The sequence below is a fragment of the Grampus griseus genome, assembly GCF_964374135.1.
Source record: "Grampus griseus genome assembly, chromosome: 14".
In the NCBI taxonomy this organism is placed as follows: Eukaryota; Metazoa; Chordata; class Mammalia; order Artiodactyla; family Delphinidae; genus Grampus; species Grampus griseus.
Genome location: NC_139008.1, coordinates 27,316,474 through 27,332,720, shown reverse-complemented (window position 1 = coordinate 27,332,720; position 16,247 = coordinate 27,316,474). Strand labels below are relative to the sequence as shown.

General features: G+C 43.0%; 1 protein-coding gene across 5 annotated transcripts in view; it reads left to right on the top strand.

The window, feature by feature from the left end:
• The window catches only part of MRTFB (myocardin related transcription factor B), a 263,871-nt gene that overhangs the window by 231,919 nt on the left and 15,705 nt on the right, over positions 1-16,247 (top strand). For all 5 annotated transcript variants that reach the window (XM_082671121.1, XM_082671119.1, XM_082671122.1 and 2 more), the window contains 5 exons: positions 3,148-3,282; positions 6,429-6,679; positions 11,303-11,435; positions 12,208-13,194; positions 14,620-14,757. In XM_082671121.1, the coding sequence (XP_082527247.1) occupies positions 3,148-3,282; positions 6,429-6,679; positions 11,303-11,435; positions 12,208-13,194; positions 14,620-14,757 (1,644 nt within the window). The remainder of the gene's footprint in view (positions 1-3,147; positions 3,283-6,428; positions 6,680-11,302; positions 11,436-12,207; positions 13,195-14,619; positions 14,758-16,247) is intronic.

Sequence of the window (16,247 nt, the reverse complement as noted above, 5' to 3'; positions counted from 1 at the left end):
GTCTTAACCACTGAACCACAGGGAAGTCCGTGCCAGTAGATTTTAATGTTCAGCTACTTGTTCTATAAATGAAACACTTAAACTTATAACTATATATTACAGAAACAAGGGGTAATGCTAGGTGATATGTTTTAACAAAGCTAGAATTTTACGTAAAATATCCATCCACTAAATATACAAAGCATATGTTTCTGATTTGTATTCAACTCATTCATTTTATTTGAGGTTTGGAATATGGAAATATTTAAAGAATAACTGCATCTTGAATTTCTAATTTGCATTCTGCCATCTTAATTAAGATCTCTGCTACATCCTAAATTAAAAACACATTTATTGTAGATCTGAAATCTATAGTACAAAAAAGCTTTGTTTTTAAATAGCTAGTTTCTATCCCTCTAGACTGCATAAGGGAATTCTAATAAAAAAGGAACTTACCAGAGAAGAATGATTGGTCTTTGGCAAATGTATCATCTTTTCAGAAGGAGCCAGTGCAGATACCTGAAATATTATAAAACTCTAATCAGCTTAAACATTTGCTCTTTTTTCTTTTGTAGCAGAACTTTTCCATAGTAATTTCTAATAAGAGAAAGATCAGTCTTTAAAATTTGAAGTGCTTTCTTTTGAGTTTTATTTAAAGCATAAATATCCACTGGTAAACAACAAAGTTTTTCTGACATTTCCTTTCATGGTGTTATGATGACAAAGAACCGTCGTCATGAGACGAAGTTATGATGAGAACAGTGTATCAGAGCCAGTAAAACAAAGCACAGTTTTAAGCTTTTTTGTTTCTTTGGAGAAAAGATCATTTTGAGATTAAATTTTGATAGTCCATAAGGTGAATTTAGATCTTGGTGTCAATTTAAACATATTTAAAGGACTCTTTTAAGATTTTAACATATTGCTCAACTTACTGTGGAACAAAATAAGTGTAGTACCCTCTATGCCTTGGATATTCTTGTGGTCCTTTTTGGAATACTATCATTTCAACAACATTACTATTTAGACTTTGGGGGTAATTCTAGCCACTAGAATTCTAACATTTAGATATGATCTGAGATTGGGGCGGGGGCAGGGGGCGGTCCTTTCTAAGGCACATAAAAAAGACCAGCAAAATGTAAAGAAGCGTTTAGATATTTCTCCCTTTTTAACCAGAATTTATCTTCAGATTAGGTAAAGTTAACAATCAGTGTATCTCAGTTGAGCTATTCTTGTATTATGCTGAAGTCTGTGGTTTTCTGGGTAGCAGAGTCACACTAAAATACCAAAGAAGCTAATAAGATGGGAGTATTAGTAATCAAGGTTGAAGTCAGTTAGGCAAAGTCTAGAAATACAGGCCAAACGCTTTCATAGATATTACAACTGATACCACATTCACGTACCTGGGTTATTTTTCAGATTATTAAGACTGCTCTCCAATAAATCATTACTATCATTATCAGTCAGCAGGGGCTGGGCTGGTAAAAATAGCTTGCCAGGTTAGTAGAATTTATTTGCAAGGAAATATATACATATCTATATTTCAGAATTCAAATATCTGGTTCTACTTCACATGCCAACTATTTAATAGCCAAAGAATGTTCTTCCCCTGCGTGAAAACTGACCCAGAGATAAGTATCCTCGTTTCCAAAAAAAGTACAAAGTGAAAGGAAAACAAATAACATAAAACCATATCCCTTAAAGCAGGGATCAGCTGGCCGTCATCGTTCACTGCACATCTCGGAGGTTCACTGAGGAGCTGGCTGTCTCGGGGCTGTTTGGGGACAGAAGTCACCTTGGAACATAGGTGTCAAGACTCGTGGAGGAGTTCCTTCATTTCTGTTTGAAAATGAAATTGCCATCTCTAAAAAGTCAAGTCTTTTGTACCATCAGCACTTACTAACAGTTACTTAAAATTGAAATCAGTGGCAAAATGAAAACAAAGCTCAGGGAGAGAGGCGACATGGGCATGGACAGTCAACTGCACCCACACACATCTCCCAGGCTCAGCGGGGCCGGAGGGCGTGACCCAGCGTGAGTAACGCCACCAGGAATTTCCATTCACCCATTAAACAAATATTTATTAAGTAACTAGTACGTGCCAAGCATCATATTTCTTGCTGCTAATAGCCCTCTGAGTTTTCAGGTCATTTATTTTAAGGAGGGAAAATACAGTTTGCTATTTTTTAAACCCAAATGCTTCAACAAGAGAAGCGATTTTGATTATTATAATGAATTGGACAGTTGTTCGGGGAAGTGGAAATGATAAAGCCATTTTCCTTTAAGATAAGGCTGTTGGGTCCAAGTAGCAATCAGTGCAACGTTTAACTGATTTATTACAATAGTACTATCTCTTTCCAGTGAGTGAATTCTTAAAATCTACTTAAAGAAGATTGCTAGTGGGAATAGTCCGTTGGGTTGTTGCTGCTTCCTTTACTAATATATGACCCCACGTTGAGATTCAGTAACTGCTTATTTTGGCCTAGGCAACGAATTCACTTCTTGCTTTAAGTGTGAGGGGACTGTCAATGCATAGGTCAATCCTATCAATATATTCTTCAGGTTTTCTCCTGCTGCAAGAAATGGGAGGGGCGGAGGGCGATGGGATGGTTGACAAGAGTGCTGGTCAGGTTTGGAGATGGGAGCAGAAGCTGTAAAGCACATTGAAGGACACATGCGTGGAGTGGGCCTCCAGGAAGTGGAAGCTTTCTTACCAGAGGCTTCCTGACAGTGGATCTGGGGTGTGGTCGAAGGGATTCATAGACTAAATATCATATCTGAATTAGCCCGGATTAGTGTGACCTATAGGGCAAGAAAACCTTTCAAGTACCATGTACTGTTTTGATCATTTTTACAGGAGTCTTGGACTTTTTTTCTGCCAAAAAAGGACAGTTCTGGCCATATTTCTGAGAAAACACTAGAGTTTTGTCAATCTAGCCTTATTTAGCTTTAGCTTTTCATTGCTATCGGGGCAAAGACTAAATCATTGGCTCGACGGACATAAAGCATGTTATTCCACCATCTGGGTCTCAGACATGACACTATATTTTTCTTTTGTTTCTTTTCTAGTGGACTTTTTAAAAAATGAGGTCATCCCCTTATAATTTTGGTTTTTCTCTTTTCACTGTCATTGATTTCACAGACTTGTCCCCTTTCTGCCTTTTCCACCAGTTTACTTCAGTGTCCCCAGCAGTTCCTGAATTCTTGAAAACGCCTACTGCAGACCAGCCCCCCACACGGTCCACAGCGCCTGTCCTCCCCACCAACACCGTGTCCTCAGCAAAGCCTGGGCCAGCACTGGTGAAGGTGGGTACCCTGCATGCACGCTGCTTTGAGCGTCTTTACCTTCAACTGTGGTGTGTAGCCCTGAGCACAGAGGACAAAGGCTGTGTCCACGTTGCCCGGCCTGCCTTTTAGTCTGAAGCCTTGAAAACAAAACCACAGAAGGACTTGCTCACCGAGGCCTTCATAACTGAAACCACCACCACCTTCAACAAATGACCTCTCATTCGATGGTCACAGAAGAACAGCACAAAATTCAGTCTGTATAAAATGACTGCAGCAGTGCAGAAAGACTTTAGGAATCACTTTATCAGCAGTTCCCAATTCTGCTTCCACCCAGGCCACTAAGATAAAACAAACAAGGGAGAGACAGTCTGTAGTACTTGGGATTCATGAATCTCACAAGCAGATGCCTGTAATGGTAACGTGATTTGGGGCTTTATACACAAGGTCCGACTCAGTGGTGCTGCAGATATGTGACAGGTTAAAGGTTTTTGAGAAGCAAACACATTTTTTTGATTTAGCAGGTTTGGCCTGATACAGCTTGATTTGTTCTTCAGATAAGCTGCAGATTCGTGGCACTGTTCCATGCATTTCACTTGGTCAAAATAATTCAGTTAGAAGTTCCGAGGAAGATTCAAATTTTCAATATATAATACATTTTTTAAGTTTTTTAACGTGTATTTAGAACTGGTAAATAAAGGGGGGGGTTACAAACTGAGGAATAGTTTAATCATTTCAGATGTGACTTTTGCCAAAACTAGCAGAACACAGATCTCAAACTTTTAGAACTGAAAAAGGACCTCAGAGAGCTAGCTAAGCCTCTCAGCACCTTTCAGATGAGGAGACTGAGGCCCAGAGAAGTGAGGAAGTGACAAGGCCAGAAGGACCCCATCTCCGAATCCCAGTCTGGCCTTCATCCTTCCTTCCCAGTTAGCCGTTGCAGCACTCCTGGAAGGCAGCTAGCCTGGGGCGTGTTCCTCACTCCCCTCGTCCCCAGGACCTGTGCTTGTCCTGACCTCCCTGGAGAGAAGGCGCTTTTGTTCATCCGTGTGCCCAGGTGTCCATGCCTTCAGGGCACGTACCAGTGTATTTCACCGTCTTCACCAGAAATCCCAAAGGGTGGCAAGTGTAACCATGCCAGTAAAATCAGCTCTTACCTCCTCTTCCCACAACCCCCAGCATGTCCCACCAATAGCACAAAGGGGGTTCGAATGCCAACCCGTCTTTCCCTGCAGATACTGAGAATTTGTTCGCTGCCTCTCCTGCTCTCTGAATTTCTGCTCCTCACTAGTGTCTGTCTTTAAGGAGGGCTTTAGTTCTAGAGCAAAAGGCATTGTTTAAGAATGTGAGACCGAGGGGTCGAGAAGACTATCCTGGGAACTCTGCCAGTAGAGGAAAGCATAGGTACACATTAGGAAACAGACCACAATTCTTTGGGGTCTTTCTATGAGGAAAGCTATTTCCCATCCTCAGTCCTAAGAGAATAGACATGTGCAGGCTAACAGCTAACAGCCAGTTTAGTCTGAGGAATGCTGGTTATTATATTTCTGTCCCCTTCTTGACTGTGTCTGGGTCTTGTTTTATTACATAACAATTATAGTCAACCCTTCTTAACCCAGACCCCATTCATTTTATGATCAGTCTGAAAAGATTAGAAATAAAATTTATTATTGATAAAATAAGCAGATGACAGTGAATTGATTAATATTGTGCGATTGCAGGAGGAGGCTGTTTTAGCGACAAGAATATTGTCTAACATTGTGATGTATTTTAAGTGCCTGATAATTCAAGTGATTTCTAATTAGCATACACATTTATCACTCATTAATTCAGCAGATATTTATAGAGCACCTTCTGTGTGCACCAGAAGGTGCCAGCCAGGTGCTGTTCTGGGTACGAGGAGTAGATAAAGCAGTGAAGAAAACATCACAGTACCTCCGCCTTGGACAGGAGCTGGAGGTGAACAGACATAAAACACAGAGTGTGCCGGGTGGTGAAGATCGGGGATGGAGGCAAGGGGAGACGTTTCTGTTTTAAGTAGAGTGCTCTGGTCAAATAAGCAGATGACATTTGGGCAGAGATCTAAAGGGGGTGAGGGAGTAGCTGTGAGGACATCTGTGGGCAGAAAATTGAACGTCACTGAACAAGGAAGCCAGTTCAGCTGAAGAGAGATGGCCAAGCAGTAAAAAGTAAATATTAATAGTGATGATTTCTGATATACAGAATATGGTGATTTTTCTTTTCTTCTTTATTTCTATTTTCTGGGTTTTTTTGCAATGTCCTAATTCTTTGAATGTGAACTTATATAACATGATCACAGTGATAGCTATATTTAATTTAGTACTTCTCAAAGTTTTCTTACTAAGTTGGGTATTTTACCTAAAGCATCTTAGAAATAATTTTCTATACCTTGTGGTTTTGTGCTGTTTTGTTTTGTTGGTGGACTTTTTTTTCAGATGAAGTTATCTTACAATTTGAATACTAAAAAGTAGAAAGTGATCTGATAACTTATAAATGGAGGAGGTGAAAAGAACTCAGAAAAGTCATCTGATTCTTAATCATAAGACAGGGTCTCACACCCCATTTTCAAAATAAAAATGTAATATTTTTGAAAATTTTTAAAAAATTCACATTACTCAGTATTCTTTTTTCCGCATATTTGCCTTAGAAATTCATGGCTTTATATTCTGCTTTATTCCCATTAGAAGCATTTTTCTGCTTTTACATGTCACCATAGATTTTTTTTAATGACCATAAAATATGACATAGTTATGGTGAAGTATACTTAATCTTTTCCCTATTGTATATTTAGTGTGAGACCTGTTTTTCACTAGGAGATAGTATATGTAAGTACTCGGCAATATCTACACAAGAGACCCAAAGTAAATGTTTGTTGAACTTGAATAGATAATGCTGAGCTGAGCATCTTGCCCTTAGTCTAAGGGACCAGTGCATCAGGAGAAGTAAGTCCTTAGGAGCAAGATTTTTGGTCACAGGGAGTACTCGGATGTTCTCACAGCTCTTAAAATGTATTTAGTATATTGCTCTCCAGAGCAGCGACACCGATTTCCAAGGTGCGTTGCGTTTTCCTTTCAAATCAGTTAGGCACACAGTACAATGGATTGCATTCTCTTAGAATTTTCTTACTGTCTTTTTCTCGAAAATAGCAAAGCCATCCCAAGAATCCAAATGACAAGCACCGTAGCAAAAAGTGCAAGGACCCGAAGCCCCGGGTGAAGAAGCTGAAGTACCACCAGTACATCCCGCCCGATCAGAAGGGGGAGAAGAGCGAGCCGCCCATGGACTCCAACTACGCCCGGCTGCTCCAGCAGCAGCAGCTCTTCCTGCAGCTGCAGATCCTCAGCCAGCAGCAGCAGCAGCACTACAACTACCAGACCATCCTGCCTGCGCCACTCAAGTACGGGCTGGGGTCGAGGCCGGCTCCTTAAAGCGGGGTGGACTGTGGGTGTTGATGAGGGACCATTAGTTGCTAAAGGTTGGATGTTGTGATTTACTTGTGCTCAGTGATTCTTTTCATTTTATTACCATCAAAGCTCACACAGTGTCAGTAGCCTCCCTTCCAGTCCATTTTTTGTCCTCCAGAACAGGTTCTGAACCTTTCAAGTTAGAAATGACTTTTCACAATTATTCATCCAGGAAAGATCTGCCTGTTCTTTACCTGAATAGTATTAGATGCTATGAGAAAAGCATAAAAAGTGTAAACCTGGTGGGCTTCCCTGGTGGCACAGTGGTTGAGAGTCCGCCTGCCGATGCAGTGGACACGGGTTCGTGTCCCAGTCCAGGAGGATCCCACATGCCGCGGAGTGGCCGGGCCCGTGAGCCATGGCTGCTGAGCCTGCGCGTCTGGAGCCTGTGCTCCGCAACGGGAGAGGCCACAACGGTGAGAGGCCCGCGTACCGCAAAAAAAAAAAAAAAGTGTAAACCTGGTATAAACAGTTTAAAAAAAAAAAAAAGGACGGAGGAGCATAAAAGCTGGAGGCTGCAGTGGTCAGGGAAAGCTTTATGAAAAAGGCGGGATATTTACATGGGAAAGGGCCTGAACCTTGGGAAGGAGCCTTCCAAGCAAAGAGGAATGATCTGAGTGCAAGTATAGAGCAAACAATGCCTGTTTATTACATGGTGAGGAAAAAAGGCCTGAAGAAAGAATGTGGTTAGTTTTTAAGAAAAGTGGAAGACAGATTTGAGTAGAGCCAATGTCTAGAGGAACATGAAGTTGGGACGACTTTAATCTTGATACAGTGGATGTTTCAGAGGGCCACAGTGGCATGGTAAAATCAAAATGCATGAAAGAACAGTTTGACACCAGTACTGGAGGGGAGTCTGGACATAGGAAAACCAGTTAGAAACTCTGCGATAAAGTAGATGCAAGGAGTTGAAAGGGCACTGATAATGGGAAGGCAGGAACAGGTGACAGATGTTTCAAAAGACAGTAAAAGGTCTTGGTGAGCGATAACTGTGAAGAAGGAACATGTTTCCAAAGTTTGAGCCCAATCAGGAGGGACAGAAGGGAGTAAGTTCTGACGATTTCTGAGACTGAATTCATAGCAGGACATGCACAGCTAATTTTAATTATGCACTAGAGGCTAGATAACAAATCCTCAGTACACTTTTCTGGGAAACAGATAAAAATGCAAGGACTCTGTCCTTCATTTCATTCACTTTTCAGGAAAAAGGAATATTTACAGTCAACTCGAGAAAAGGAACTTTAGAAAAAGATCCAAAATCTCATGACAGGGAAAAATGATACTCTGTGATCCGTGCACTCAGTTTATGATTACATGATCTATAGAAGCTTTACTTCTGTTTTCCACACGGAGGCTGAGCACTCCTCCATGGAGAGCCCCTATTTTCTAGGAGCAGAAAAGGATTAAGACTTACTAAAAAGCTTCTCTTTAAGAAATATCTCCTCATACGCTAATAATTATCAATTCACTTTTTCCTTGTAAGATACAAATATCTTGAGGAAGATTAGACCTATTAGTCATTCAGGCCTTCCTGTGAAGTACTTAAATCGAAAACACCAGGGCACAGAGATGAAGGAAGAAAGAATTTTTGTAGGATGTTATTATTTTAAGAGCAAGCAGGCCTGAGAGAGCTGTTGACATTGGAAGGGACCCAGGGAAGGCCAGAGAACTGGACGAGTATCAGAGACAAACCACCGCTGCTCTCAGCTTCATCCAGGACCCGGGGAGGCGGCCCCCACCGTCACCACCACTGGGCACCAGTGAGGATAACGGCAACGGTGGCTCCCGTGTAGGTGCCACTCTGGGTGCCTGAGCGTGTGCTCAGCATCCTCCTCACAGTGACCCTCAGAGGAGTTGATGTTATTCCTGACCCCGTTCCCAGATGAGGAAAATTAACTGCAAATCCCATAAAAGGTGGTGTCTGTCCATGAAATAGTCTTTTCTGTAATGCAAGAAATTGTCTGTATGGGGCCAACTTTGTAGATGGGAAGAAAACATCTGAGGTGTGAGGTACCTGAACTCTGAAGTTCTTTGTGTTTCCGTGAAGGCTTCAGTCCCCCTCTCCTCCTCAGACATTCCTGCCACTGAAGTAACCAAGCCTCCTGCCCCAGGAAGGCATCATCCAAAAAGATCCAAGAACTAGGAGGAAGAAGGAGGCCTCATCTTTGTGTCTTATTGCACCAGCCAAAGAGGGAATGCCAGTTTTGTTTAATTTCCAGGCCCTAAAAATGGAGATGTTATTTTCTAACACATTGTTTCTTTTTACCGAAATGCCATACAAGAAACTGAATGTGGCAGTTCTCTAGTGCCCGCAGCGGTGGAATTTTACTGATAACACAGCCCTTTGGTATCTTGGAAGAAGCAAGAGCCTGAAGACATGGGGCCTTAGTCCCAGCGTGGCCACACGCTGACGGAAAGGAAGGGTCCTGGAGGGTCTCTGGACCTCGGGATCCTCAGCTGCACAGTGATCACATTCATCAGGCATCCATCCCCCTTTCTTCCCTCTGGTTGATTTGGGAAAAAAAATAGACCAACTTATTTCAGTTATTTTAAAAGTTGAATTCAACACTGTACTGTTAACCATAGTAACAAGTAGAGTATTATAGAATCTCAACCGAAAAGACAGCATGAATAGAATAATTGATTTAAATCACGCATTCTCAAGGAGAGCCTATCATTCGCAAAGGAGCAAAAGTTCCTTGGAGGGAATTTTACACTTTTTATTTAATAAAGAATAGACCTACGTACATAGGATGTGGACAAAAGCGCAGGACATCTACGGTATTAAAATTTCATAGGGAGAGCGATTAGGGAAAAAACGTCTAAAAAGGCTTCTCGGGGGGACAGTAATGAATATAAGGCTGAGAAACAATGATTAAAATAAAATGTTTTTGTAATTCTAAAATAAGATTTAAACGTTGAATTTTTAGAAAGAATAATGATACATTTTCAGATATTTGTCATTTCCTCCAAACTTCAAGAAACTTCATTTCGAATACTTCAAGTATTTAATTTCAGCAAAATGCAGTCAGGTTTAAAAAGACTCAAATGTATGTCAAGAATTAGCTGTTGACGAGGCCAGAACTGGCTTCAAACACAGGCTTCCTAAAACCCATCTGAGAAAGCTCACCCAGCCGTGGGACTCGCCCCATAGGCACCATGACCTGGATCCCTATTTCAAAACACGGAATTCAGGGTCTCTTTGGCTGCAGTACCAAAGCTCACACTGACAGTAAAGCCCGAGGCAGCACTGGAATTGGCTGTACAGTATCAACCACCACATGCACCTTTCTTTAATGAATATCAACCAGCCAGAAAAGGAAATGCCATTGTTGCCAGGAGTATTACAGTCGGAAGGGGTCGGGAGGACCTCGCTTTGACATGGAAAGGAGTTTCGGGAAATGAGTGCAACAGATTCACCAGTATTTTTTAAATAAGCTTTTAAAAATGTAGTGTATGGTAGAGAAGTCCATAAATCATAAGTGAAAATGGATGCCAGAGCAAGCACACTCCTGTAACCACCTAAATCAAGAAACGGAGCCCTGTCCGTTCCATGACCACTACCTCGCATCCCCCAGCAGCGACTGTCCTGACTCCTATCCCATAGGTCAGTTCCACTCAACATTATGTTTGTGAGATGCATCTTTCCTGATGCAGACAGCAGCAGTTAATTTTTATTGTTGTCTATTCTGTAATTCATACGTAATGAGGTTAAGCACTTGTTCACATATTTATCGACCATTTGGATATACTTTCTTGTGATATGCTTGTTCACGATTTTCCCAATTTCCCATTGGGCTTTTCTTTTTCTTACTAATTTGCAAGACTTCTGTGTGTATTCTAGATGAGGCTTTTGTCAGAAATACGTATTACAAGATCTTCTCCCGGGGCTTGACTTTTCACCCTCTGAAAGATATCCTTTTTAGTGAGTACTTTTTGTGTCCTAAGAAATCTTTGCTTATCAAAGGCTACGAAGATATTATCCTAAGTTTTCTTCTCAAGGTTTGTTTTCCAATCACATTTAGGTTTTGGGATGGTGTGAGGGTAGGGGTTGATCAGAAGCCCTGTTCTGCTCTGTGTGAATATCCAATTTAGCCTAATTAGCATTTATGAGAAGAACCACCACACTGCAGTGTCGCCTTTGTGATGACTTGAGGGTCCTTGTACTTGGGGGTCTGTTTCTGGATTCTCTAATCTCTCCCATTTGTCTATTGTTCTGTCCTTGCATCAGCATCACCATAAATTTTGATATCTGGTGGTATGATGCTTCCAGCTTTGCTTTTTTACTTCAAAGCTGTCATGGCCGTTCTTGGTCCTTTGCATTTCCATATAAAGCTTTGAATCACCTTCTAAATTTCTACCAAGCAAGCAAACAACACACAAAACCTGCAGGGATTTTGACTGGGGTCTAATTTGACTGACGTCTCTACCATATTGAGTCTGCCAATCCATGACCAGGTATTTTTCTCTTCGTAAGTTAACAGATTGTTAGCAGGAGCAATGTCAATCCCAGAAATTATGTTATTAGAAACTCTAACTTTCTTTTTCTTTTGAAGGCCACTCAATGACAAGAATAACAACAGTGGGAATCCAGCTTTGAACAACACCACATCTAACACACCAAGACAGAATACATCTGCTCCTATGAGAAAGCCAGGGCCTCTGCCTTCTAGCTTGGATGACTTAAAGGTGATCATTGCAAGTGGGGTTTCTTCACCCATAAGTACCACAGAAATGTAAATGATTTGCCAGATTTGCCTAGCAGGTGTAGGTAGTTCCTAATAGATATTCACCTTTACCACCAATAGGATAAACTTTATAGAGGTACTTTCTTTCTACGTCCATTAAGTTTCCTTTAAAATGACCAGGAATAAATCTCCACTTATTGAGCAAATGCCATGTGCAAGCACCACACCACTCCTAACTCCAGAAGCAGATTTTTTTCTTCCCTGTTCATTGCCAAGTTTGGGAGAAGCAGGAAAATGTAACAGTTAAGAACATGATCTCCAGGGCCATCCTTCCTGGGCTCTACCCGCGCTCAGCCTTCTGTTACCTGCGGTAGCTTGCACTAGCGATGCACCCTCTCCCCATCTGTAAAATGGGAATCATAATACCTGGACCTCATGTGAAGATTAACTGAAAGAGTAAAGCACTTCTGGCAGTGTAATTACTCAATAAATGTAACTGTTAGCATCATCATTTCTGGTAATCTTTTGATATAGTAAAGGAATTACCCTCTAATAACCCTTGCTTTATCACTGGCCTTTCGAGTCCTTTAGGTCTACAGCTCTGTGTGTTTTTGTGTGTTAAAAAAAAAAAGTAAAAGGAACTGTCCCACTTTCATATATGTAGTAATACGGAGATGTCTGACAGATGTAGGCACCTTTTCCATCTCAAAAGTGCACTGAAGGTTTGTGAGGTCATAATACGAAAAAAGAGATCTTATTTGTTTGTACTTCAGGTGTCGGAGCTGAAGACAGAACTGAAGTTAAGGGGTCTTCCGGTGTCAGGCACCAAACTGGACCTCATTGAACGCCTGAAACCCTACCAGGAAATGAACAGCGGTGGTGCTGCTACCGGTGGCATCGTGGCCCTGTCAACATCTGCCATCGTCCCCAGTAACCCAGAAGTTACCATGGCCCTGCCAGTGACAACACTGCAGAACTCGGTGACCAGCTCAGGCTCCACTTTCAAGGGAGAGCTGCCATCCGCTGGATCCAGCAGCACAGCCCATGTGGACAGTGTTAGCTCCCCGCTGCCCATCTCACCCGCACCCTCTGAACAGTCCAGTCTCAGCGCCGAGGACGCGAGCGTGGCGGACACGTTCACCGAGATCATGACCATGATGTCCCCGTCGCAGTTCCTGTGCTCGTCGCCTCTGCGAGCCACGAGTACAGAGGACAGCCTCAGCCCCACCAGCAGCACGCTGTCCACCCTGGAGCTCGACGCGGCCGAGAAGGACCGCAAGCTCCAGGAGAAGGAGAAGCAGATCGAAGAGCTGAAGCGGAAACTGGAACAAGAGCAGAAGCTCGTGGAAGTTCTGAAGATGCAGCTGGAGGTGGAGAAACGAGGGCAGCAGCAGCGGCCACTGGAGCCCCCGCCCAGCACCCCGGCCCCTCCAGTCCCCAAGTCAGACCAGGCTCGGGGCGGCACCGCTCCCGCCGCCAAGGACGAGGCCCTGGTCCCCGACGGCCCCAGCCTAGTGGCCGGCCAGACCCTCGTTGCCAAAAAGGCCATAGTGATCAAGCAAGAGGTCCCCGTGGCCCCGGCCGAGCCACCAAGCCTCGTCCCGCAGTTTTACGTGAGTTCCCAGGGCCAGCCGCCCGCCGGGGTGGCTCAGCCACAGGCTTTACTGACCACGCACACCACGCAGCTGCTGCTCCCCGTGTCCATCCAGGGCTCCGGTGTCACCTCAGTGCAGCTCCCAGTAGGCAGCCTCAAACTCCAGGTGTGAAGTGTGTCTTCTAACTCCTTTGCCTTACAGTTTGCATGGACCAGGAATTGCTTATGGAGATTCCAGAGCTGAGCTGCTTCCTAAGTGCAGCCAAGTCAGGCTTCACGGTTGCAGGAAACGTGTGCACGTGTTGGGGGTTATTCACAAACGCAAACAGCTGGCACTGTTTTTATATAGTAAAAACACACAAGGGGTGCTTTTCCCTTTCTGCTGCCTTTCACCCCTAGCACACTATTATTGTGTGTAGACGTTTTAAAATACCAGTGGCATTCTCATAACGACGACCGCTACTGTCCTGAGTGCTTTCTGTGTTCTAGGCACAGCACCAGATACTTTAGATGGCATGCTTCCTTTAATCCTCCCTTCTCCCAGAAGACCCAAGTGAGAAAGCCCCCTTCTAGAAAGGAAACCGAGGGCTTCAGAGGTTTAATAAGTTGTCCAAGGTCAGAGCTGGCACTCCAGCCGAGGCCTCGGACTGCAGAGCTCTCGCTCTCACGCCCACTCCCGTGCTCTGCCTCCTAAATGGAGTTCTTAAAAGCCACCGCTGAGGTGAAGATGCCTAAACTAAGGAGAAGGCGACCACAGATTCAGGAGTGAGGCTGGTGTTGAGAAACGATGAAGCACTGGTGAGCATGCAGTTGGCTTTTATGCCAGCATTGCCTGCAGCCGTTTCTGTGCAACTCGATTATGGAAGGTTTTTTTAAACAAAATGTGGGCCACGGTACACAGAAACCATTTGGAGTCCTGCTTCTCTACCCTGACCACCCAGAGAGGAGCAGTCTTGTACCCCCGGGGTTAGGAGGCCTGACCCAAGGGCCCTCGGCATGTTCTGAAGTCCTAACTCCCCTGTTTCATCTTTAGAGTGTCTGAAACTGAAAGTCTGCTCTGTGATACAGCTTTCCTAAACATTTGTTTTCCTGTCCAGCTCTTCCATGAGTTGATGTTCGAGGACCAGGAATTACGTTTTATTCTGGGCCTGTGAGCGCCCAGCCCGTGGCTGGCTCTCCCATAGGGAGCACATATTGCAGCTTAAAAGCAGGAATTTGCACAGTCAGGCCTCACAAATTTCCTTGCTGCTATTAAAATTATTATTATAACACCTGACCTATTTATTATGTGTAGAGCTGCTACAGGTCCTTTTGACTTCAGTCATCTATTTTCCCCAAATTTTCAAATGAAAATCTTAGCCACTTAGGAAAACAGTAAGAGCATGGAAATAACTGGTCTGGTGTTTAACTCTCTGGTTTCAAACGAAGGTTCAAATTTATGTGCCAATGAATTGGAGTGTGTATCTATAAACATTTTATCTTATTTTTTTTTTAGATGTGATCCCCAAGTGACCAGTTACTCCACATCTAAACTCTTCATTCTAACCTTGATTTTGACAATTCATTTGATTTTTTTTTTTTTCCCTCCTAGACTCCACCACAAACAGGCATCCAGGCTCAGACTCAGATAGCAACTGCCACCTTGTCCTCAGGCCTGGCCCAGGCTGCACCTCAGAAACAAGACACTTTCACGCCACATGTGCTCAGTCAACCTCAGCAAGTCAGAAAGGTTGGTGAATGCTAATAAGTGACAGACTGTTGCTGATTTTTGTACTATCATCCGCCGAACGTTCAACAAGCATCTTTATCGGAGCCTCCTCCGTGGGAAGCTCCTGTTTGTTCTTTTCTGTGATCCGTCTCCCACCGGGTTAGCTTTGGGTCAGATGCCATTTGGCTGCAGAAAAGAGTTCTTTATTACTAAAAGATAGCTCATCTTAACAGTTAAGCCCCTTTTCCAAGAAAAGTTTCCAAACTATTTTTTCAATCCTCATATATAGAATTTTCTAGGTTTTAAATTTTCTTTTCAAAGGAATCATTTTGTGGGGGGGAAGAAAAGTGCCCTGGGAAAAGGTATTTGAAGGTGAAAAAGACACTTGTTGAAATGTTTATCTTGAGTGAGATCTTTACATATTTTTAAGAGTTTGCCCTCGCAGGGATTAAGAGCCAGGCGGCCTAGGTCTGGCTGGCATTCTGGCTCGCCACTTCCTCTGTGTTGTGCCTTATGCAGGATTCATGTACCGTCTGAGTGTCATTGTCCCCATCTTTAAAATGATGGTGCTGATCTAGGGCTCAGTGTCCTCTACAGGACTTCCACTAAGAGTTCTGCTGAAGAGCCCCAAAAGTCACCCAGACTCCCTCTTATCCAGTAGGTGGAGCTATGTGCCCATCTCCTCGCCAGAAAAATCTTAAGGCCTCAAAAGTAGATCTTACTGTTTTAATCCTTGAGAATGATTAATCACAGAGTTTTAATCTTCAGTGTAAAAGAACCCCGATAATGAGGTACACCTGTAGCTATGCCCCAGGCTGGCGTGAACGCTCTGGGCTAAGGCAAAAACAACTTGAGGAACAGACAGAAATGACCTCTTGGGACAGCGACAGTCATGTTAACACACATGCTCTCTTGGAATCTCCTCTGAGGAGTGCAGTGAGCAAGGAGTTAGAGGTGGGCCCAAAAATAACAGTTTAGTAAGAAACTTAGTGAATATTCAAATGGTAAGACAGTTTTCTTTGAGGGAGGAGAGAGAAAAACAACATATAGATGGATAAATAAGAAGAAGATAGTTATAGAACTTATCACCCAGAGAAGTTGTATTGTTTGGAGGGATACACACACACACACACACTTTCATGCTTAAGGAATACTTACACACATTTACAGTAAAAATATATAGGTTAAGTTTTTCTCTTTCAGAATACTAGTAGTATAAAGTATATTAAAATTTTTATGAGCAAACCAGTTCTGTGAAATACAGTTACAAAATCAACGTTATGGCCATACATTTGCAACAGGCCCTAAAACCCTTGGCTCTTGATAGGAGCTAAATAACACACTTTGTAATTCCACAGGAAGAAGTTCTCACCTCTGCCTGACAAAGCAGAAAACAGCTTCTCAGAAGGGGGCAGATTTTAAATGAGGCCTTGCAAGGATTTGGAGAAATTTTCAGAAAAGTGGAAAATTGAGTGTGGCCGCAGCACGTGTGGCCTTTCAGTTAGGAATGG